This window comes from Dermacentor andersoni, chromosome 5 (assembly GCF_023375885.2).
Source record: "Dermacentor andersoni chromosome 5, qqDerAnde1_hic_scaffold, whole genome shotgun sequence".
Lineage (NCBI taxonomy): Eukaryota > Metazoa > Arthropoda > Arachnida > Ixodida > Ixodidae > Dermacentor > Dermacentor andersoni.
The window spans coordinates 142,066,304-142,092,315 of record NC_092818.1 but is presented as its reverse complement, the minus strand read 5'-3'; the positions used below and the strand labels follow the sequence as shown (position 1 = coordinate 142,092,315).

Sequence of the window (26,012 nt, the reverse complement as noted above, 5' to 3'; positions counted from 1 at the left end):
GCTGCAATCCATGAAATGAGAATGCAGAGTCCTCATTGCACTAGCACGTACAGAAGCGATTTGCCCTGTCTCAAAGCATTATCCGTCGCTCGGGCGCTCTTCTCAGCTTCGTTTTACGTTTCTTGCTATATCCATCGTTTCAACCGCATAGGTCAGAACTGGTACGATGCGCTGATTGTCTACAAACAAACGCCTACGAGAACTGCCTGATTAAGTATTTCGCGCAAAACAATTAAAAAGAGATCAGGTAACCTTCTTGACGCTCTTTTATTCCACCGGGGCTTTGAAAGGTCTATCTGAGAGACTATTAACATTAAGGCCCTTCGTTTACGTTGTCTCTCTTCGTAACCCATTTTCGTTTCCCTTTCTTTTGTCCCGGCGTAGAGTATCAAAAGATAGGAGTAATCCTCAGGTCAGCTTCACTGTCGTTTCATAAATAAACGCGCCTCTTTCTATCTCTCTCTGCTCTCTTTTTGTAAGGTTCTTGTTTCTGATTTTAGCGGCAAGATTCCGTTCCCAACTTCACATATCCTGCAGCTTCTACTCATGATCCGCGTAGAATCTAGGGACCAAAATAAATGTAATCATGCACAACTTCACACGAAGCTTTATTTTCTTGCCAGGCAAGATATTTAGCATTGCCTCCTTCTTCTGCATAATAAACTTCAAACCTGCACTTGCTAATACTTCACCCGTTCATGTCCCAGACCATCTGTTGTAATTTCCACATATGCTGAACGCGTTAATGTCGCCTGGAAACGACGGGTTGTTGAGATATCCCCCAATTGGTCTTCACATTTAATCCTTTCAAATGAAGTCGTCCGATTGTTGAAAGCATGTAGGGCATAACTGACAGCCTTCTTAATCAGTATTTCATCATCTTGTTTTGTGAACTATGGCAACTGTAAAACCTATGTAGATATTTTCTAAAGTACTCAGGAATTTTTTGTATGCTCCTTGACTACTATTATAACTAATATCTGAAATATAGACTCAATCGAACGCCTTTATATAATCAAACTCCAAGGTAACAAAACTCTAACGCAATTCTGGTTGAAGCGAACGTATGCGCCCTTCTTGTAAACGATGCTAGTATGCTGTAATGACGTAGAAGGGTGCACTAAACATGTATATGACAAGTATACGTTGTTTAAAGCCAGTTTGAAGAAAAAATAGTATGACGAGCAATCAAAAGAGAATTTCTGCGCCACCGCTAAATACGGGAAGCTTTTCTCACCTGGCTTCCAGCTGCGCATAAGATTTCTATTGTATCGAGGCAATAAAAGCGACGGGTCATAGCGAACACCCATAAATAGAAACAAATTTTACTTTATTTATTTGTCCATTTATTATTTTTACATAGTGCAGCTCATGCAGAACTATTTGTGAAGTGAGTTTTATTGTACAAGAACAAAAATAACAACAAGCAAAAACAAAAAAGAACAATTAGAAGAAGAAGCGGTAAAGCACATTAAAAGATTTTTACGTGTCGCTATGTGTGGATGCAAATTTATCGGGTGGCAGGCAATGAGTTCCATCACTTAAAGAATACCGGAGCCCAAATTTCCAGGCAAGGAAGCTGAACTTAAAGATGTTGTCCAGCGCAACTAATAATATACGATTACATTCCTGATAATTTCGAGATCATGATTCCTTTGTGAACGTTAAGAAGGTCTTTAAGAGGCGGCAGGAACAACTCACGTTGCAGCGTAATGTTTTTAACGACTCATGAGGCGACGCCAAGACAGACAGGTTAGATTAAGCGAGTCTGGAATAGTGGAAGGAGAGAAGTCGTGATCGTAGTTGTAAACAATCAACAGTTTCTGTTTGATTTTTCTTTTTTTTTTTTGCCCGAAATTGAGCAGGCACTTAGTTCGACAGCACGAAATGAAAGAGGACGGTGCGTTGTGATCAATCAGCAATCATCTTCGACACATCTTCTTTCTTTTTATGTTGTTAAAAAAAAAAGAGACACACTGTCCGCTGAATTTCGGGAAAGTATGAGCCAGCTACAGCTCAGCGGTGAACCGGTCGGCGAGACTAATTTTGTTGTAAAAGCCCAGCGGGAAAGAGCTACCACCGTTAAACGTTGGCGCCGAGGCTCTATTTAGGTATATTTCTATATTTAATTTTTTTTTCTGCTGCGATGATTTGCTTCTGAGCAGGCCGCACAGGTTCTCGTATAGCCTCGCGCTACCTTTATGTTCGTGCAAATCTTCCCGTTCACAGAGCGACTCCAACTCACGTCCACATAGACGCCCGACAGTTTGTACGCTTGTCCAGGCGGGCTTTCGTTGGGCAGGTACCGAAAGAATTCCCGGTTGTTCTTGTACCACTTCACGGAGTACAGCTCGTCCGACTCGAGGTCGAAGGAGCAGTTCAGCCACAGCGGTTCGCCCCGAATCACGACACCCGGCATATCGAGCCGTACTAGTCGCAGAGCCTCGCTCAGCCCTGCGAAGAGGGAACAAGAGGAAAGCGAATCAAAAATTGCACGTGAGTGACTGCTCAGTTTTCTTCCAGGTTCAAAGTAGATGTCGATGTAAAAAAAAAAAAAAGGAACTGGCGAAAGAAGACGCAAAGGTACACCGTATCGATGTCTACATTTGTTTTTTTGTTTCTGACACACCATACTTACAGAACCACGCATTACCGACTCACTCAAACCGCTGCGCTTGTGTTTATTTCAATAAGAGACGTGCGATGCAGACCGACTAGAAAGAGGGAAGCCGGCATACTGTACACCCCAGTGTTGTCTGACATAAAGCTCACGCCACAGTATCGACCGTTCATACCAAGAGAGTACTTGGTGAGGGCTAAGTCGTCGATGGTAACCAAAATGAGGCAACGCAATGGAGAGAAAAAAATTATGCGGGAACGATCCACGATGAATCTCAATGCAAGCGAAGGGCCGAACGCTTCCAGAAAGCTGTTCGTTTTACGAACGGAAGAAGGCTCTTGATGACTTAAATGCATTTGTCGTAGGGCTGTTCAGGTAGTGGTCGTTGTTTCACTGCGTGATTCTGTAGGAAGCGGAGCAGTTCGTCAGTACACCTCTAGCGGTAGCATAGGTGGACATCATGCGTGTCTCAACGAGCTATAAGAGTTATCTAGAAATGACTCAACGTGCCATGAATTTGGGGGCTATGTTATGTGTAATGTGTGGCGAAATTGTAACATTTCTGGATTCATTATAATTGGCGCAAACAATTACTCAACCCTCAACTTTTCTTTATACCGTGTGTCCCAGTAAACGTTATCCAAGCTCTTCAACAAAACGAAAATGATATTTAAAACGCGGTGCGAGATACAATGAGAAAACCCAATTTTTTCGGTCATCGGAGGTCGGTCGACCCAACACTGTAACTTGCATCGCGTCTTTTCAATCTTATTTTTCGTTGAAGAGATTGGCTAACGTTATCTTGGACACCCTATATTCATGGGTTATACGAAGAAGCCGCGGTGTCCTTGGTGAACTAAACGGTTCACCTTGTTTATATTTAATGAAAATAGGGGGCAGGTTAGGCGTCATGTGCATCCAAAGTTCAAAGTGTGTGGCTCAGTTACGGCGCAAAATTTAGCCCATTGTCCCGAAATAACTATAAGTTACCAAGATCAAATTTTGTGACAGTGAGGGGAGGGGGCTACTACGGCTTCTGTGCGTGCAAAGTTAAAAGTGTGTGCCTTTCTTAAATATTCTTTAAGCAAGTGCTCGAAAGTGCTATGTGCGGGCAACGTTTTGAAATGAGTGGTTTAATTAGCGACAACCGAAATTAATAATGCAACTGTTTTAAGGAAAACGTCCTCGTCGGAAATTGCGGTTTGATTACGCAATATGGCGAAAGTTGGTTGTATTTTTCCTCACACGGGAAAAATGCGAGAATGGTACTTCCAGAAGTGTTATCATTTTAAGGATCTGTAATCACAATCCCAAGTACGTATAATTGTTTTCTCTCTCGCTCTGTCTTTCGTTTATCTTCGGTAAGATGATGGGTCTGACTTGGATCCTTAGTCCAACCCTATGTACACAGGATGGTGTGCGTAAGGTTGTATGCGAATACATCATTACATACGTCATTTGACTGAAATGACGTCTCATGTAGTGCTGCGTGATATCCTACTGGTTGATACATTACATTCCGATGGCTTGTTATCTTTAGTCCTCTATGCTTACCGGCACGTCTGCGGTCGGACGTACCTTTCTTCTTTTCCTTTCTTTTTATTGATTAAGAGATCCCCTCAAAACTAGGACTCATCCCCCTTTTTAGGTCACACTTGCTTCTGATTAAAAAACCTCGCTAGTTTCTTTCCATCGCAGACAGCATCACCAATCAGGGAAATACACCATATACGGCGCCGAAATCTCATCCGTAGACTCGTATAAATACCTCGGCATAACCTTTTCAACTACCCTAAATTGGTCACATCATGTCATTAACTTAGCCAATGCCGCGAATCGAACCCTCGGTTTTCTCCGCCGGAACCTAAGACTTGCTCCCCCATCAGTAAAATTGTTAGCTTATGTTACATATGTCCGCCCTAAGTTAGAATATGCATGCTCTGTCTGGGATCCTCATCAACATAACCTATCTAATACACTGGAATCAATTCAAAACCGTGCAGCCCGGTTTATCTACTCTGAATATTCTTATCATGCAAGCGTGTCTGAACTAAAATCCCGTGCCGGTCTTACTAATCTAGAATCGCGACGTCTTATTTCTAGACTGTGTCTTTTTCACAAATTCTATAATTCACCACTCCACATTCAAGCTATATTACCAGCTCATCGTCAGTCCAGCCGCATTAACCACAGCAAAGCCGTGTATCCTCCCCCGGCGCAGACTACCTCTCATCTACGATCATTTTTTGTGAAAACCGCCAGGGACTGGAACGGTCTGTCTGCCGACATCACGCACCACTCCGACACTCATCACTTCAAGGCTGCTCTCGAATCACTGTTTTGTTAAAGCCCATCCCTCATGTAATACCCCATCTCTGGGGCCTTTGAGGTATAATAAATAAATAAATAAATAAATAAATAAATAAATAAATAAATAAATAAATTTCGTTTTCCTGCTTACACTGCCCTTCTCGCGAGTTATCGGTGCTCGCGAGACTCGACTGAGGTTGCGAACAAACGCTACATATCGCATATTCCATGCAGTTTCATACGGGTACAAAAATTGTTGCAGGGAAATCTGGTGCTAGTTTGTGCAGTAGTGGGAACTGTGATGGTTCAGCCAGCACGTCAGTGATGAATATCACAATGATTTGCCTAATTTTCGTCCTACTGTCTTCAAACAGCTTTGTGACTTTTCAGAATGATCATTCTAAAGAATATGTTGCGTTATAAGTGCAACAATTAGCGATGACTAAGAATGTGTGTCGAAACTTATTGTCGTCTTGCGTTTAGAAAAATATGCTTTGTTCAAAAATTTAGGAGTGCTTTTATTTATTTATTTATTTATTTATTTATTTATTTATTTATTTATTTATTTATTTATTAGGACAATGCTGCTAGCCTTGAAACTCTGTAAGCCGGAGTGGGGATACTAGATTCATCAATACGACACAATACTTGTTTTACGCCTAACGGCACTGCCACACGAAAATATGCATTAACTCTTTTCGTGTAAGACAGCATCCATAGAGTGTTATACCGTACGTCAAATCGCAAAACATACATAGTGAAACATACGCATACAAGACAACGAAAGAGACTCGTCCTTACTAACAAATTAATCTGTTGATAGGTGCGCGAGAGAAACCCATTATCCGTCACGTAAGACAATGAATGGTTCATACCCCCATAAGCGAGCAAAAGGTTCAATGGTTCATACCCACGTAAGGCAGAGGGTACAAGCGCTCAGCAAAGTGGGAAGCGAACAGTGCATACATCATTGAGATCACCCGTACAACACATAGAACAGCATACCTGTACGTTTCGATATATCACAAATTCAAAACAAGCATCCGAACCTACACTAAAGCACTGCATACCCAACTCAGGAAATGTAGTGGAGGTTTAGGACAGCTTCGCTAAATTCACCTTAGTTCACCTTAATTAACACCGAAGGTCATGGGTTCGACTTCCATCAAAGGTCGAGGGTTCGAGTGCCCTAATGTACTATATCCTAATTAACTGTGCCTACTTAACCTCGCCTTAGTTAACACCAATGGTCGTGTGTTCGAGTGCTGTAATGAACTCTATCTTAATTTAACTTACCTTATCATGTTCGCTATCGAACTAGATAAGCGAACGGCCGATGAAGGTTGGTAAGGGTTTATACTAGTCGGATCAAGCTCCATAACATTGATAATGAAACCGGGCTGAGCGGAGACGAGCAATTTGCACAATGCTTACGCATACTTAGACAACTACCAGAGGAGTTTCTGCGTGAAATGTTCAAGCACGTTGGTCCAGCAGTTAAAGTCCCGTTGTCTTTCGGAGTGGTGAGAGCGTGCGTTTCGTTTGGCAAAAGACTGGATGAAACTGTCCATTTTTTTATATCTATTTGATTCTGAAAGAGTACAGTCGAACGCCTCTACAACGAGCGCCTCTACAGTGAAATGATCTGTATAGCGAAGGATTGATTATGTGCCGTCCGAATTCCAATCTTTCGTATGTGTTACGAACGCTTCTACAACGAATTTGCCTGCACAGCTAAGAAATTTAGGCGTCCCCAACCGATGATTTGTTGCTTTACAACGAACGCGACGTAGCAGTGCCGCCCACTGCCTTTCGCAGACTTCACCCAGTAGCGCTCTGCGCTAGCGCTAATGGCAGGAACTAGCGGCGCCCACTTGAGTGTTCCGTTGTCCTGCTGCGCTGCTCCACGAATAGATCAACTCGTACGCTGCTTGTTGTAGCACGTCTGCGGGTGTGACTGCTGACGAATACGTCGCACTTGAGGACGACGGGATGATGTCATCGCAACAGACAACCTACAGCGTCTCCAACGCCAGCTAGGCTGGAAACTAAGCGAATATCAACGAAGACAATAGTGGTAAGGATCCTGTAAATGAACCAAGGATTTCGAAGGCAAGGGAGACGATAGCGGCATTCGACAATCTGCAGCTTCACTTTGGGTAGCACCTGCATTTCGCTGCGGAGCATGCCGTGAATCCGGCGCGATATGGTTGGCAAAAGTCGCACTTTAAAAACAAAATGATGGGGTTTTACGTGGCAAAACCACGATCTGATTATGAGGCACGCCGTAGTGGGGGACCCCAGATTAATTTTTATGGCCTGGTGTTTTTTAACGTGCACCTAAATCTAAGTACACGCGTATTTTTGCATTTCGCCCCCATCGAAATGCGGCCGCCGTGGACAGGATTCGATCCCACGACCTCCTGCTTAGCAGGGCAACACCAAAGCTACTAAGCAACCACAGCATGTAAATCGCACTTTCTGTTAACAAGCTGTGCACACGAAAAAGTTAGTTACTTATTTCAGTAGCCTGTCTTGAATTCATGTTAAATAAAGTTTTCTTTTTTTTTTTCTTTTTTTTTAACGTGCTTAGTCGGCTCTAGTTCAGAGGCACGGTGCGCAACCTTCGCAACGACGTGACCTTTACAGCAGAATTTTGGAGGTCCTAAGCACTTCATTGTACAGGCGTTTGACTGTAGATACAAGTATTCTAACCAATTTCGCAAGACGACGGGATGGTAAGAAATTGAGTCCAGTTTTTCTTTTTTTCTTTTTTACTGAAGCATAATAAATAACGCGTAATAAATACCGACGCAAGAATTTCTGAAGCTACAAGCACGAATATCAGACAAATCCACGTACCATACCCATCGTTCACATTGTAGCTGAACGACCATAGCGCCAGAATTTCCTTTGGTTAAAACTTGTGGGGAACTCTATGGCATATGGAATCCCACAATCGCTCGCACACAAAAGCGCCCGCTGAGGAAAATGTCGGTACATTGTTACACTGTGACAAGGGCCAAGCTCGCGTTGGCACTGAACGATGCCACCTCAAAGCCTCCGAATGACAAATAAAGCGACAACGCCAGCGTTGTCGACACGTCCTTCGCCTCGTGCTTTTTCCGGTGCGATCACCCTTCCCCCCTACCTCCCACCTCGCGTCGGCGGTGATGGATTGCAAGGACCCCGGATACTTAGACGCCCGTTACGACGGCTGTAGCGCGTCGAGGCACGGAGAACGAGGAGTGAAGCCTCCGCGAGAGATGAGGGTGGAAGGGAAGCGGTGATGAAGACAGGGGTGTTTACACTCTCAGGGCGAGAGTTTCGTTGTCGAGACCGACAAGTATGACCCACTGTTCTTTATTTTTGCGTTGTTATCCAAACCTAGACACCTCGTTTGTCTCTGACACCCTGAGTCGTTACACTTAATCTCTCCCCTCCTCTCCTGCCTTGGCACTGACATCTTTCCTTACCCGTTCTTTCCCTCCGAGCGTTGAGCCATGTTTAGTGCCTGCAGTGCTAACTTCGTGTTTCTCTCGAACTCCCTCACTCGAACACGCTCTATTGCAATGTGGGAAAGAAAAAATAAACAGACAAGCGGAAGAAGTGAAAAATTACACGTTCATAGACAAATGAATATTGCGTGTTTCTAGACGTCAAAGCGATACGTAAAAGTGATGAAGACTCGCGAAGTAAAATGATGAGCTCTGAAGAAACAAAAACACACCCCATAAAATGCCCTTGTTAAATGACAATTAAGCACCCGCTTTCACTTTTCTAGCTGTCAACGTAGACGAAAAAAGAAGTTTCATTAATCGCTTGTTCGACTACTCGTCCCCATAAATGATAAAGATGAAAAAAAATCCCGATTCAAGATCCTGTAACATGGGAGCAAACAATTATGTTGTCCTGTCGCGTATATTCGTTTCAAAGAAGGAAGACAAACTTGACAAGCGTACAAAGAGGTCTCTCGAAATGAAAAATGAAAAATGGCCGCTCCTAGTAAGACACCCACAATGAAAGAATTCCTCTTACGTGACGATAACAATATCCAATTGGCATGAACAGTCCAAATTTATGTTTTCAGAAGTTTTAGCCAGCCAATGTCGCGCTTGTGGCAAAAGCCATCTCTGAAAGCGAACTAAAGTGCAAAGCGAAGGCTGCAAAAGAAAAGCATGACAAATGTCAGTGCACTTTTGGAAATTTATGGTAGCTGCACTGCTTAGGTTAATTCTCCCATCCGGCTGAATTAAGAGCACCGGATTGACGAAGCACGCCATGAAATTCATTTTGCTTAAAATCAGAGACACGGATATGCCTTTAGCAAAGTCGTGGTCGACGGACTTTCACACAGTCTGCAACATGCGCTGCATCTGAAAAAAAAACAAGAAACAAAAAGAACAACAACGAAAACAAGACAGAGCACTCATGCCACTACGATCTATCGCATATGATTCAAGGGGAATGTTGGGCATGTTACTTCCAGTCTGGAAAATACGCCGAATAAAAATACAAAGAAATCAGCATTCACGCCACCTACATTATATCGCATATGACTCAAGTTTAGCCCAAAAGATAGCTGCGCATGTCACTTCGCATATACTCGTGTAACAAATACAGATATCCGTTCATGTGTGATCAACAACGAAGTAATGGCTTCCCGCAATCTAGCACAAAAGAATTTGTGCTTGAGCGAGCTGGCAAAACTTTAGCTGTAAATGAAGCGCAAAACGGTATGATGATGACGATGACGCCACATTGTTTCAGTATCTACGATTTTGGATTACAATTAAGAGTTTAATCCACAAAGTTTATCGTTCGTAAGGGCTTACTTTGATTGGCAGGCCACATACTAACAAATTTATTCTCTTTCGGCCCAGGCAACGAGGGCTTCTTGTAGTTTTTGATCCGGCGTTCTGAGCAGCTCCAATGACACGTCCAACGTCACTGGCTAATGTAATAACGTAATAACGCTCTGTGGCAAGTTCTCAGTGAGGCGTGGGGACGAGACGCCAAAGATGCACGACTGGAAAGATCTTCATCTCCCACATTGGCGGCGTGACACTCATAAATTATCGAAGAGCTGATTAGGGCTTCTTGCATCTCTTTATTGAAAAACAGCACACTCGCTAACAAACACGCACACGCACGCCCACACACGCACACACGCACACACATTTTGTTTTGATGCTTCTCACCGTGCCTGTGTTCTTTTCCGTCCCAACTAACTAGTATTTCTTTCTTGTACCCTGCGTACTGCATTCGTAGAGATGTGGTGACATCAATACTAATTTTTCGGGTGCCTTTCATCGTGAGTAAGCCACATCTGTCCTACATGTTGTGTCTACAAGAATAGATAAGTGGCTCATTGAGTCCCCAAGACGTGGGTGCCTGGGGTGGTTGGCGTCATTATCGGTTCGACTGTGGCCCCGACAACTAATGAGATCTACTGAATCGTTCAGTGTTTGGCGGTGAAAAAAAAAAACATTGGAAAAAAAACGCTGGCACAACTTCTTTACATACAACGCGTATACGTTATATTTTCATGTATGCTTTGACGGTCTGCATCGCAAAAAAAGACAATTGAGAAAATAAAAATAGAACCGGCCGCCGCTTTCCTGTCGAGCAGCGATAATAATAATTTTAATGTCGATTTTCTCGGACAATAGTAGCAGATCTAAAGAAAACCTACTGGATAATCCGGGGGAGTGTTGTTTTTTGGAAGGAAAGGAGAGCAGATCGAGAGTGCGAGAGTGATATATATATATATATATATATATATATATATATATATATATATATATATATATATATATATATATATATATATATATATATATATATATATATATATATATACGGCGTTATTCCAAGCACGGCGTTACTATACACAGCTGAACGCAGCAGCGGCAAGCAGCAACCACCAAGCCAGCGCGTGTTCATGCGAATTCCGCGCGCAAAGAGGGAAGAGTGGGATTATCTGCAAAAGGGGGGCAATATGTTTTATTGACGTGCCTTTTAACTCTTCTTTCTTTTATTTTCATTTGACGCTTTCTGTTCCCGCCAAATGAGGACTCGGAGTGGCGCGGCGGATCCTCTCATCTCGTGATGTGTGCGCGAGAGCGTGAGTCCGCGCGCTAGTTTTACAAATCGCGATTCGCGACACGCTGACATGCTTTTTGCCTCCGTTTGAGCTTCCGTTTCTTTCTTCTTCTTTCTTATGCTATACGAAGATCGCGCTGCGTTCTCGCGGAAAGAAACGGGTAGAAAACGTAAAATTAATTTGCGCATTTATGCAAGCCGCGAGGGAGCGCGTGCACAGCGAGGGAGGAATTTGACTAGTCCGTTCGCGGTGCGTTGCGGAAATTGAATACGCGAAATGACGAAATGCCCAGACTTGGTGTGAGAAATGAGCGAACGAAATTGTAATACCGCGCTTAAGTGGATTTCCTGTGACACGCTGCAAGTACAATGTACAAATTAGCTATGTGAATTATATAAATAACATTTGTTACCCTCGTTGTCCGCAACGGCAAATTCGAGGCTCCGTCTTAAAGGATCTGCCGAGCGCAAGCAACTCAGAGATGCTCTGTCGAGAAACCTTTATCGATGTGACTCATCAGCTTTCGACAGCTCTCTTCATTTTATTTTAGCTTATCAGCTCGTCTTAAGCATACCTGCCAATTCTTCCGAATTTTTTCGCAATGTTTACGAATGTTGCGTGAATTTTTACGAAAAATTATGTTCGTGTACGTTTCGCTCAGGGGTCTCCTAGATATATTCTAGAAAATATTCTGATCGTGAAGGGACACCAGAGGCGTACTTCCTTTGAACCGTTTATTGTGACAAATCCCTCTAGCATGCAAAATAGGGAATATCAATGTTGCCGCAACAAGTCAGCTATCTCAAGAACAGTGTCCTGCTTAATTTGTCAGTGTGTGCTCTTCTAAATCTGTTTGGCTTGTGTGCTGCGTCTAAATATGTATAATCGCTGATCAAATGCGTATGCATTCTGCACAAGGTTCAAGCTCAATGCAAGGAAACAAGCAAACATCGTAACTAACCGCAAGGCAGGAGGCAGCATACACCCAGTGGCAAATCCTGCGAGGAAAACACGACGAACGCGAAACCCCGGAGAAGCAGGAAAGGAAACATTCGCTTTAAATGAAAGCCTTCATCCCCAACGCCACTGGGGCATAGAGCGCATGCCCCAGCGGTAGTACGCAGTTGGGCTCCGGACGGGCTAACCTCTGAACTCCCGCGCAACGCTTGGGCTCAGTGATGTGTGCAGGTGTTTTGCGCAACGCTTAAAGTCGGGTTGCTGTCGTTGCGGATTTCGGAGGTCACTGCAAGGAATGAAGTAGCAAAAGAAGGCAACGCACCTCGCATCGAAAGAAACCAGCTATTCTTGAGAATACGGAATACAATCGATTGCCCTAATAGATCAGTTCTCGAAAGATCATTTATTTTCCTTAATTTCAGCATTGTGCGTTATTTTGTCTCGATTTCTACTTTTTCTCCCCGGCCCTATAATTCTAATTTGTAAGTGGCAACTTCCTAATTGTTAATTCCCCTCGTCCTTGTTATCCTTTTCTTTTTAACCACCCGTCTCGTGGCCGATTCCCCACTGTAAATATGCGCGACAACACACAATAGCAAAAACAACAAGGTGGCGATGACTGCTGCAAGAGGCTGACGCTGTCGCAGTAAATGAGTACAAAGCCAGAGAAGTTGCTGACGTCTGCTTGCGCTTTTCAACCGCATGTTCGATGCCCATATATCATGCGTATTTATAACTCGAACACGTAATGGAGCCACCATTTCGAAGCAGTCATTACGAGAGGACGGCAAAAGAGCGCCTGCGGCAGTCTAAGGACCTGCTAGAAATAGAAAGAACGTGCTGACTTAGGCAGAGCCCGAGGGGTGCACGTATTTTCTGCGGAGACGCTTGGTTCAGCGGCTTCGTGTCGTGCGATAGTTATGCGCGTATGCGGCAAGAGAGACTCCAAACAACGATCGCAATCAGTGCATCGCCATGGGTCACGGGCTTCTCGCTCGCTACATGCGAGTCATCATAACAAGGCGACACGACGTTTTTTTCGGGTCGGGCAAGAAAGAGCACCTCCGGACATAAGGAGGTAACGAAGATTCAGAGACGGCAAAGCGAGCACCCGTCCTATATTCGGGACCCGCTAGTGAACTTTTGGCAAATGAAAAAGAATAGAAGACCGTGGCGTTCCGCATAGGTGATTCGACGGTTGTGCGGCGTTGTGTTTAAGGCCCGCTGTCGGGGTCGCGACTTGAACTCAGCTCGTTTGGCCAGTTTATAGCTCCGAAATTTGTTTTTCTTTTTTTTTTGCCTGTTTAGTATTTTTTCCGGTTTCCTTGACTCTTTGATTTTGTGTCTTTTCGTTCGTTCGTTCGTTCGTTCGTTCGTTCGTTCGTTCGTTCGTTCGTTCGTTCGTTCGTTCGTTCGTTCGTTCGTTCGTTCGTTCGTTCGTTTGTTTGTTTGTTTGTTTGTTTGTTTGTTTGTTTGTTTGTTTGTTTGTTTGTTTTGTTTGTTATAGTTCTCGGTTGTGGGAAGACAACGTCGCTGGTACAAACGAGGAGGAGAATACATGTTTAAATAGAAAGGAAGGAGGTAAACAAGTTAGCAACATTTTAATCATAGAGTAAACTTACGTGAGAACACAATAGAAAAGGGGAAGGAGCCGAAGACAAGTCGTAAGACACCTGCATGAGTTTAGCATGAGATACTAATGCATTTCGGCCATCAACATCATACATTCATCCAACATCATAGACATCATACGGCATTATAGATTAAGTATATTGTTTCAGCTATCCAGCCCAACTATCAGCCTATGCTAACGCCTTTTTCAAAGTCCGGCATGTCGAGCTAAGCCTTGTGACGCGCCTGCGTTGAATGCCCTTGTAGAGATCTTGGTTTCCACAATGGGATTTATGTTAAACGATAAATTTATATCAAGAATAATATTGAGGATTTTTTCTGACCTGCCAGGAGCCATGCGGGGTTTGTGTTAGTGCTAATATAATTTCGCTCGCGCGGATGCACATGCTTAGCGCAGCTGGAATGCCGCCCGCTGCCAATGAAACTGCCAAACACACGAAAACTGCCTTGTTGTAGTAAAAGATTTTCTGAAATTAAATTACGAGCCTTTCCGAGGTTTTACTCCCATATGGGTTTACGAGGATTCACTGCCACTTGCAACTCACTAGATATGATGAGCGGGAGTTGCGCATCCACTTCGACCACCTGAGATTCTCTAAACGCCCGCTCAAAGCACTGCACGCCCGTGAGTTAAAGGGACTCTATTAACCTTGTCGCTTGACTTTGAATGCTCCCGTACACACGACGGTTGCTAAAACTGTGCTCATAGTCCCACAATACGGAAGTTGAGTCATTGTGCGGGGCATACAAAGAACAAACAAACAAACAAACAAGCAAGCAAGGAACCAAACAAACCAACAAAAAAGATGCACGTTCAGTAGGTGCAACGGGCCGACATACACACCAGGGACAGGAACATTAAACGAACGGAGCACAATTTTAAAGCGAAAGCTTAATCCACCCTGACCGCTATAGAGCTCGGCTCCGTTTTTGCACACTGCAATCGCGCGACATCTCAGCTTTTGTCTTTCTCTTTTGGACCAGGGTTGTGAAATTGGTCCATCACGTCGAGAGTAGGAAGGATGGTAGCCAATTCAACTATCGCTGAAATTAGTAAAGTAAGTCATGAGAGCTACGCTAAGAAAAAAAAACAGACATCGGGAAATTTGGCTGTTCGTAGCGCATCGCCACCAAGGCAACGACCTACAGAGAATGTGAACAACGCATTCTGATGGGAAACAGATCCTGTATTCACAAAATTCTGACGCTACAGCTGTTCGTAAGAACAGATATGGCCGCCACCCGCCATGCATTGCATATTATACGCAAAGTTTTTCGTTCGTAAGAGTTGCTTGCCGTTACCGCCGTCCGCGTTCGCTATATATTATGTGCAACACCACAATACTCTGGCACCTACTCGTACGAATTGTTCTAGCACGAGAACATTTTTGGCAAAAGCGGGCATCGATGACGTTACTTCTCCGTTGGTCGGGCAGCTTCTTTTACACCCGATTAAAGTAGGAAAGCAAACCCGAGCTTTCGATGACGGTATTTACTTTTTCACAAAGATTCCGCCTTCCCTACTTTCTATATTTAGGGTATATTTGAAACACTGAATAGACTGAACACACACACGCACATACACACGCACACGCACAAAGAAAGATGCCGTAGGAGCAAGTATAAACGAGAACCAAACGATGGCGCGTATGATGCGCGCACGGAATAAGGAAGGAAAACTGCGCATGAGCGTCGCTTCGGTTCGTTTTGGGCCGAAGTTGCTTTCGTACATTTGATAATCCGGACAGCTATACGAAATTATTGATGCGTAATTATTGGCAAGTGCTCTGTCTGCACGTCATGTAAAGAAGGAACATTACGAGATGTTGCTTGCTCATTTATCTGGTGGCAACGAAGACCTATGGCAGTTTTCGAACCACCTTTCGGTCCGCAGCAGCTCCAGAACTTCTGCACGTGATTTTGCCGTCAAAAACATCGGGCCGACTTCGCTGAGCCTTTCCTTCGTTTTTGCTGTTTGCCATCGGCCGGCTGCCTTCACCAACATCACAATTGGCCGGAGTATGCTCTTCTTAATAGTCCCTACGTTTGAATTCGCGCAAGAGTTTTGTGAGTATGCAGATTCGCAAATTCGCACGATGAATGACACGTATTCACAAGATTCTTGCCAACTCTGATGCACGGCATGTTATTACTGTGGGCGTCCGGTTAATGTCAAAGATCGCTTACAAACAAAAAAACTTTGTGAACTAAGCCCCGTGTCTTCCCTCACGTCGTCTCGGGATGCTTGCATATCACCGGCGACCATATTTTCCCGCGCTTTCTCACCGCTACATCTAACTTCCGATTTTAGCGAGACATGCTCATTTATTCACGACACTTGAGCAAATAGTTGTTGGCCTGTGTTCATGAAGTGCTTCGTACACGAAGTTTTGTGCGTAAAAACAGCAGACTGCCAATCGTGACAACAAGTGTCCTATCAGCAAGGGTTCCCAAATAAAAATAAACAGTTCCACTAACAAAAGAAATTTGAGTTCTCTCCCTGAAGACAAAATTGTGTTGTTTCTTTTCTTCGGATGTGCTCTCGGACATTCATCAGCGCGTCATAAATGCTGGTGAATGCTGGTGAATGCTGCTCGAATAAAACAAGACCGCAGACTTGAAGACAGCGAGAAAAGTTTTACTGCTGGCACGTAGTGTGTGTTCAAAAGTGTACTTTTGGCTCCTTTTTTCGATGAATGATACTGATTTACCTGCTCATATTCGTCTACGTATCCCTATCATCATATTCATAACAAATATTTATCGATGAATTCATTTATTCGTTCGTTAAATTGCTCAGTTGAACAGGGTGTGCTATCCGTCACCCTCCGCTCACACTTGAGTGGGCACGGGAGCAGTATTGTTGGCATGGCTCTCAACCACCATGTTTTCACTTCGCAGGCGTTACTTGTCTCCTGGCTTGCTTGGTTATCAACCATAACGCATGGCATCATTACCTCCGATGTTCAGCATTTCAAGCTGGTCTTGCCCGGTTGCACCTTGGATGCTGCGCCGTTGATTGACATGACTGTATCTGCGCAAATCACCCCTGGCTCCCCCTTACGCTCATCGGTGACATCACCTGCTGTCAGCTGCACAAAAAGCCCGCCTGTCCCGTCCGCCTTCAGTGGGCACGGGAGCAGTACTGTTGGCATGGTTCTGAATCACTGTGTTTCACTTCGCAGGTTTGTGCTTCCTTTTTATTTGTACGCTAAGAAAAGCGATGACCCATGTTTGCTTCTGCTCCCGTGCCCAAGAGCGTCCTGTGAAACCGCTTGTGAGTGTTTTTCTATGGCATTTCTTTTGTTGTGCTCGTGGGACGTTGACTTTAACCCTTGCCCTAACACTCGCTCTCAATCTCCGCTTGACATTGAGTCCTTGCCAGATGACCCCTCTGAGCAGATGAGCATAATTTTCAAGCTCATAAAGGACATGCATACGCGTCTCTTACAAGCGACCCGCCGTGGTTGCTCAGTGGCTATGGTGTTAGGCTGCTGAGCACGAGGTCGCGGGATCGAATCCCGGCCATGGCGGCCGCATTTTGATGGGGGCGAAATGCGAAAACATCCGTGTACTTAGATTTACGTGCACGTTAAAGAACCCCAGGTGGTCGAAATTTCCGGAGTCCTGCACTACGGCGTGCCTCATAATCAGAAAGTGGTTTTGGCACGTAAAACCCCATAATTTAATTTTTTTTTCTTACAAGCGTTAAAGTTCCAGGCCGCGATTACTGCTGATGTTAAGGCTACAAGAAGCGGACAAAAATCACTTGAATCAAAAGTTTCTGGCATTATGAAAAGGCTAGACGCGCTAGAGGAAAAATCTAAAAACCTTGATATTGCCAGCCTGAAAGTTTCCAGCATGACAAAAACGATTGACGAAGTTCGCACCCGGAATAATCTTTTTGAGTCTCGTTTAAATGAATCGGAAGATCGGTCGCGCCTCAACAATTTAATTTTCCATGGTCTCCCTGATAATAATGAGACATGGCAACAAACAGAGTCGAATATAACGACATTAATTAGTAGTATTCCCGAACCACTTCCTGCAGATGTAATTCAACGTGCGCACCGCCGAGGTTCGTATGCGCCTAATGAATTGTCATTGCGAAGTTCGCGAACTTCAAAACCAAAGAAAAACTACCGTCTCTGCGCAGCCAATTCAAGCATAAGAACATCAATCCGAGTGAAGATTTTTCTGTTGCTACACGAACCGCGCGAAGAAAACTGATTGCATTCAGTAAGAGCCAAGCCTCTTCTGAACCTCTTAAATTGCGATATGATAAGTTAATCCTGAACGGGAAATCATACATGTACAACGCCAATTCAGATGAAATTGAAGAACTCAAGCAAAGTAGTGATAATAATGCCCGCGTGCATATCCTGTTCTGCCACGTCCTCCGATCTGGGAAAGCGCGAGGGGCAGTGGTTTATTTTCTTCATTTACTCAAGTTTCAGTTTTATATTGTTACGTCAGAAGCACCTCCAACAAATACGATTCTTTATCTTCTGCAATTGACACATGTTCTGCAAAAATCATTGTGCTTACTGAAACATGGTTACCTCCGCATGTCACTGACGCAGAAGTGTTTCACGGTGCTGTGCAAGTTCGTGTTTGTCGCTGCGATCGTACTGCGCGCCGAGGAGGTGGCGTCCTTTTGGCAATTTCGAAATGATATTTCGTCTTCTCTTGTCTGTACGAGCGACCATCTAGAGGCTGTCTGGGTTTCCGTAACTCTTGGTCACAAAAAATTCATCATGGATGTGCGCTATCCCTCACCCTCTGCACAACCTACGTTTTTCCATGACATACACGACAGTATGAACCTTGTGCGCACGCAATTTCCTTTATTTCCCATCCTACTTCTGGGCGATTTTGATCTTCCAAATGTAACCTGGAAAGATGAACCTTCTTCAGTCTCTTCCTTTTTGGCACAAGCTAAGGAGTTTTTATAATTGTGCGCAGTCTTTTCATTGTCGCAACTAGTAACACAACCTACACGTGTAGCTTCTAATTCTGCAAGTCCCCTTGACCCGATTTTGACATCCCGCCCTGATACAATCTCGGAGATTACACACTTACCTGGTATAAGCGATCACTGCCTACTTGCATTTTCAATTAACGCTTTCACCCGCGAACCAAATAAAATCATAAAAACTATACATATTTACAAAAAAAAGCTAACTTTACCGCCATAAATAACGAATTACCTGCATTTCTCGACGCTTTCCTACCGAATTTTGAAAATCGTTCGCTCCAGCACAATTGGGACATGTTCGCAGCTCAAGTTGAGGAACTAACTGAAAAGTTCATTCCATTCCTCATCGTTACCTACAATTCTGATGCTCCTTGGTGCAATACCCATGTTAAGCGCCTATGTAACCGCACAAAACGCCTATGACGCTCTGCAAAACACTCGCCAACTGCCACACGCTGGTCTGCTTATAAGTCCGCATTCGACACGTACGTAACAGCACTAAAGAATGCTAAATCTAACTTTCTATCTAACGTACTTCCATCAATGTTAAAGACTAACGTTAAAAAATTTGGGTTGTAACCCTTGCATGATGAGCACCTAACACTGGAAGACACATTGGGCATCCTTATACCTAAGGAACAGTGCGCTGCCGCCCTTAATGACGCATTTGTGCAAAATTTTTCTGTCCCCTACAATGACCGCCTACATCCTACGCGCCAGTACGGTTATGTGTTTATGCCTCCAGTGATCGTGGATGCGGCTGGCGTTGCGAAACTAATTGATTCCCTGAACCAGCACTCATCGCCTGGTTACGACTCTATTAACTCAAAATTTCTTTAAAATACCAACGCCCGTTTGTTCAATAATACTAACAAAACTTTTTCAGCAATCACTGGATACATCTATTCAACCTAGCCAAAGGAAAATCGGGAAGGTGGTTCCACTGCATAAATCAGGTAACAAAAATTTAACAGCTAATTATCGCCCCATCTCTCTCTCAAGCACTTGCTCTAAATTGCTCGAACATTCTTCAAATATCTTGTTAACTTCCTGGAATCCAATGCAATTTTCACACCAGCCCAGCATGGATTTATAAAAACATTTTCATGTGAAACTCAGCTTGCAATCTTTACGCACAAATTACATCGCATTGTAGGTCGTTCATTTGCAGATTGCATCTTTTTAGACTTCGCTAAAGCATTTGATAAGGTCTGTCATAAACTTCTACTTTATAAACTAAGTCAGTTGAACCTTGACACTAACATCCTGAAGTGGGTTGAATGCTTCCTATCCAATCGCTCTCATTTTGTAACTGCAAATGGCATAACTCCACACTTTGAAGCGTAACTCCTGGTGTACCTCAAGGTTCAGTACTCGGGCCTCTCTTGTTTCTCATTTAATTAACGACCTCCCTTCGTCACTATCATCTAACATTCACTTATTTGCTGATGATTGTGTTATCTTTCGTGAAATAACTAATGCAGAGGATGCTAACCACCTTCAGTCTGATCTAATTAGTGTAGCAAGCTGGTGCAAACATTGGCTAATGGAACTAAACGTTGGCAAATGTAAAGTAATGCGGGTATCCCGAATAACTAACAGCATACCTACATATTTCCTAAATAATGTTCCCTTGGAATTAGTTCATTCTTATAAATACCTACTTGTGCATATCTCTGATAATTTATCTTGGAATGTTCATACCGACTACGTAATTCGCAATGCTAACCGCATGCTTGGCTGCCTATGCCGTAACTTTTAAACTGCCCCTTCATCCCTAAATATGCTTTTTATACTACCCTTATACGTCTGAAATTTGAAAGTGCATGCGATGTTTGGGATCCTGCCATTGACAAACTAATTCATTAGAACTCGTGGAAAATAATTCAGTTCGTTTCCTCTTACGTAATTACAACAGAACTGCAAGTGCGTCTGCCATGAAAACCAACCATGCACTTACCCCACTTTCTTCTTGTGAAATCGCGCGTTTAGTCCTTTTTCATAAATTATACCATCATTTAACAACTCCGCAACGCTTTCATTTTTCAGCCACAATACGTACCGCCTCGACTCGACCACCGTTATAAGGTTGGTCTTGAATCATGTCGCACTAAAACGTTTTTGCAGTCATTTGTTCTGCCGCCATCCACGGAATGGAACCATCTTCCTGGTGAAGTTGTATCCATTTACGATAACCAAAGATTACGAGCAGTTCTAGGTAGCATTGTGTAATTGAAGCACATTTTGTTGTTGTTGTTATTGTTTACTGTATGGTTGTAACCTAAGTACTTTTGTATTTACAGCTTTACTATCCTAGTTTGCTACCCATTTATCATGACGTAGTTAACCCTAGCTAAAACTGTATAATCAGAAGCCTTTGTACTTATACGTTCTAACTGCTTATATTTGTTTCTTTTCTCATTTGCTGTAACCCACTCCCCTCTTTAATGCCTTTGTCCATGAGGGTAATAATAAACAAAACAATAAATAGATTTTACTGGCTTCCATAGGAGCGCATATTTAAATGGCTTCACTAATCTGACATAGTTGGACGCCAGAGGGTGCACAATAGTGCGACTGTTCTGTCTTTTGTAACTTTTACCATATCCAACTTATACCTATTGGTCAGTCTAAGCTGAGGCAAAAAAATACACAGGCTCTGGCGCACACACTTTGTGTAAGCGTAATTTTTTAGTCAATGTGGCCGTACATCGACAAACAGTTCTTATGAACGAATATATAGTGACTCCTGTCTTAAAATAAATTACAAACTCAGCTCAGCGCCAGAAACAACTTTCAATCCTTCTCGCAAGCATCTGCAATAACAACACTTCGATATGAGCCACTTACTCGTATTCGATCGCTCTATACTTGAAACAGCGAGAAATGTTGGTCTGTCTGTCTGTCTGTCTGTCTGTCTGTCTGTCTGTCTGTCTGTCTGTCTGTCTGTCTGTCTGTCTGTCTGTCTGTCTGTCTGTCTGTTGTGTCTGTCTGTGTGTCTGTCTGTCTGTTGTGTATGTCTGTCCGTCCGCCCTACTTACGCCTTTTTTTTTCGCCAGTATTTCGCACCGTTCTGTGTACAAAAATCGAAGTATCTACCAATAAACCAGTAGGCATGCACCATGTGTTCTATCTTCGCACCACGCGAAAGCTGCGCTCGCAACACACTCACCGGCCAGTCCGATGACGCGACAGAGCACGAGCACTGCCCAGTGCAGCTGCGCCGCGACGCTGCCGGATCGGAGGCGATCGCACATCGCTCGGTACACGAATGCGCACCACGACACCGCGCGAAGGCGTGACGTCGCCTTGCTTATCCTCGAGTGTGCGACACGCGCAAGCACGACACCGCAACTCCGTGCCCGAGAAAGCGAGCGGAGCGGGAAACCCGCACCAGCTCCGATGGTTCTTCGGAGAGTGCCGTCGACGCAGCCGGCGGTGGGCTCCGGGATCCTCCCGTCGCGACCCCTACGGTGGCCACGGGTACTGCGTGCGCTCCGGTCAAGTAGCACGACCTCCGCGAATCTCGAACCGCTGCTGTGTGAGGCTCCTGTTTCGCGCTGAACGAGTCTTGGAGCACGTTTAGAGTTGAAATGTTAGGTTCGCGATGCTCCAGGGAAGAAAAGTTTGCCTTAACGTTTGTTCTGCCTCAATGGAGTTGCTCTGACCAGGACCGGTGTTCACGAAAAGGCAGGATTGTAAGAGCAATCCTTTTAAAGACAATCCAGGTACCGGAAATATGAATGGAAAAGGCAGCGGGCAAAGAGCCCGTACGAAGAAAAAGCTTGTGATTTCGGCCCAGAACTCTAGATAGCTGACTGATTTATTATAATGCAAAGTACGAGGGACGTTCCTAAAGCAAGTTTCGTCATTTATCTTCACACAAAAACTTTAATGCCTCCCCCCCCCCCCCAAAAGAAAAAAAAATACGCCATGGCATATCCTGAACTATGCACATTGCACTATTTTCCCATACAGTCACCACCGACATTGAGACATTTTTCGTAGCCTGCAATCGGTTTGAAGAAACCACTCTGGTAAAACTCGGTGCTCTGCGATGCAAGGAGTTGTCGCACAGCCTGCTCCACCTTAGCATTGTTTTGGAAGGGATGTCCCGAGAGTGCGGCTTTCCCTGCAAAGGACAGGTGTCCATTCATACCGGATAAAAGCACGCACTTCCATTGGCGACCACGTTGTCAGCACACGTCCGTCTGCCGTCGTGATTTGTACTCGAATAACCTAGGGAAGGCCGGTCTGTGGCTACTCTCTCTTCTTCGGCTCTCTGCGCGTGTGTCATTCTTCCTCAGCTGACCCTCTTTCCGTCATTTAACCAGCAACGGGCGTGGATTCTTACGGCAATTGTTTGCTTCACGTGGTGTACCATCTTCCTCAAAAAAAAAAAAAAAAAGAGGAAACTTACTTTCGGAACGTCGTTTGCACACCCAGAGTGCCTCGCGAAGTTCACAAACACACACACACACACACACACACGTATATATATATATATATATATATATATATATATATACGTGTGTGTGTATATATATATACATATATATATATATATATATATATATATATATATATATATATATATATATATATATATATATATATATATATATATATATATATATATATATATAAATATATAGGCGTTTGTTAATCACCGGCATTTGGGACAGACCGTTAGAGCAGAACACGGACTCCCAGCACGGGTAGCGTTTTCCGAGCGAGAGGGCGAAAGCGCGCGCGCGTGCGTGCGTGCGTGCGTGCGTGCGTGCGTGCGTGCGTGCGTGCGTGCGTGCGTGCGTGCGTGCGTGCGTGCGTGCGTGCGTGCGTGCGTGCGTGCGTGCGTGCGTGTGAGAACGAGAAGAAAGAGAACCAAGGGGCCCGATTTTTAGTAATCACACCATAAGAAGCCAACAAACAAAGCTACCAAGGACAACACAGGGGAAATAACTTGTGCTTACTAAGTGAACTAAAGAAATGGTAAAGTAATAATGGAAATGAAAATGAAAGACGTGGGATCGTTCCCCACCTGCGACCAGTTGCTTTTTTATCCATTTTCAGTTGCATTCTATATCATTTCTTTAATTCGATTAGTAAGTACAAGTAATTTCCTCTATCTTGTCCTTGGTATCTTTTTTTGTTCTCTTCTTATGATATATATGTGTGGTGCGTGTGTATATATGCTTTTCTTTAGCTGCAAGGAGTAGAGAGTTTTTAAAAATTGCCTAGAACAATTCTAACTCTTGAGCTAAATTAGCATATGACGGGGCGAATATTTCTGCACGAAATCAAAATGCTGAACTGAATAATTACCATAATTACATTAACTAAACTTTAATTATTCACTTTTACAGGAAAGCTTGCTATACCGTCCAAAACAGCCGCGACGTGGCCCATCGTCGTTCAGAGAGCGCTAGCCATCGTCCTTAGGTGGCTAACTTGCATGCCTATTCCTGCGAGTTGTTTGTGTACTTTCTCATATTGCATTTGATACAGGGGACCGCAAGAGGAGCGGTACGTTTAAGTGAAGCCCACTAGTGGCGCAATCCTTTAAATCCGAAACAAAAGAAAAAAATCGTGTGGCCGTAACATTCATATGGCAAAAGGTTACCAGCGAAGCTGTTTAGGCTGCACACATGGGCTGCATACATTACGAAATCGTACATTTTTGTTGTCATACGGCACGCCACTACGCCGACACAAGCCACTCTTTCCCCCTCTCCCCTATCCGCCTGCATACCAGCAGCGCCGGCATCTCCGACGGGCGGCCACGTGCACAGGCGCCATTGCCAAACTCTTTACCCATCTCCCCCAAACGGTCGGCTGCGCGCGCATTCCTGTCCACGATTTTGGGAAGTTACCGCAAGCAAAACACGAGACTTCAAAGAAAGGGACAACACGAAGCGGTACTGACAACAGATGATTTAATGAAACGAACGTCAAGCTTGTGTAGATCAGAGACACGTGAGCGCTCAAAAAGCAACGTAAAAACCAATAAAAGCACAGAACGACCTTAGCGGTGCGATACAAATATTAAGATAAACGCTGGCCGACTACTGGGGCACCGAACACCTGGAGCCGCTCCAGGGCCAGGTCGAGGTCAAGATCCCGGCTCCGATCCAGATCCGGTTCCAGGGGCTGCCCGGGTTCCAGAACCTAGCCAGCATCCGGACCTCAGCCCACCTCCACACGTTGCGAGAAGCAGCCGACCCTCGTTTGGGCCGATCTAGCACGTCCCAAGCCCGGCGCCAATACCGAGGCTGCTCCGGCACCTCGTAACGACCCGCCCCCAGAGCAAGCTAGGGACGCAGAAGTAATTCGCTTGCGCAAAGAGAACGACCACCTCAAGAACACGATCAAGAGACTAGTTAACGAAATGGCGGAGATCAGGAAACTCTTTTCGAAGGTGTTGGGTGACGGTGTGTCAGTCAGGGCCGCCGAGACTCCAATACCAGCTCCTGTAGACGGCACTGCGACGTCCTCCAAACGCAGGGCAGTAGTCAAAGAAAGATGTTAATCGGGAGCGTTGTCCGCAGAAGTCAGCGAGATTAAGCAAACCCTCATGGGCCGACAGGCGGCCTCAAGCAAGTCAACGATAGCGTCAGTTTCCTCATCGATAACGTTCGCCAAATTCAGGTTGCGCTCGGGGACCCCAACATGGGCCTCGGAACTCTCAGACATCGCGTCGACACCGTTGAGGCGCGAATGGCTTCATCCGCCTCCATCGTACAACCGCTAACTGTTCCCACCATACTAAGGGAAGCTAGACTTCAGTATCCCACCAGCGCGGTGACAGGAGGTCCCAGTCTTTACGCAGCCCTAACTGCCCCGTTAGGTGGTAGTTCGTCCGGTCAGCCATAATAGATAGATCCAAAGACAGTTTTCGCATTTGGCAATGGAACTGCAGGGGTATTCTAACAAAACACCCCTTCTGCAACAGTTTTTCAGGTCTTTCGCTGTCAAACCACAGGTAATTGCTCTCCAGGAAACATTAGTCTCCGCCGCCTCACTCCAGGGCTACAGGGCCGTGTCCGGCCTACCCGGAGGGCGAAGGATTTGCACCTTGATCGATAAAAGGCTGACTCATCTCACCAACGACCTCAAGCTGACGAGTCGTAGAATCGAATATGTCATGGTTGAGATCCTGCTCGAGGTACCGCAGCGGAATCAGCGCAGAAAGAGCGTGTTCGTCCTCATATCTATAGCAAACCCAGGGACTCGCGCCAGCAGTTCAAGACCATCTTCAAGAAAGCGACCGATTTGGCCGGCCCTCGACCCTTTGTCGTCGTAGGCGATTTCAACGCACCGTAAGGCATCTGGGGTTACGTCTACGATACTACCAAGGGGCGCAACCTGTGGCAAGACGCCAACGAGATGGACCTCACTCTGGTCACTGA

The 26,012-nt window shown here is 44.7% G+C and overlaps 1 protein-coding gene across 2 annotated transcripts in view; it reads right to left on the bottom strand.

Annotated features, from left to right (window-relative positions):
- The window catches only part of LOC126531298 (uncharacterized), a 44,689-nt gene extending 22,688 nt beyond the window's left edge, over positions 1-22,001 (bottom strand). Inside the window, exons 1-2 of one of the 2 annotated variants that reach the window (XM_050178785.3) lie at positions 21,776-22,001; positions 2,246-2,454 (exon numbers count right to left, since the gene is read on the bottom strand). In XM_050178785.3, coding sequence (XP_050034742.1) covers positions 2,246-2,454; positions 21,776-21,860 — 294 coding nt within the window. In that variant the 5' untranslated portion in view covers positions 21,861-22,001. Of the gene's footprint in view, positions 1-2,245; positions 2,799-21,775 lie in introns of those variants that run through there. The other variant, XM_055071091.2, reaches the window with a different exon arrangement.
- Between the last annotated feature and the right edge of the window lie 4,011 nt (positions 22,002-26,012).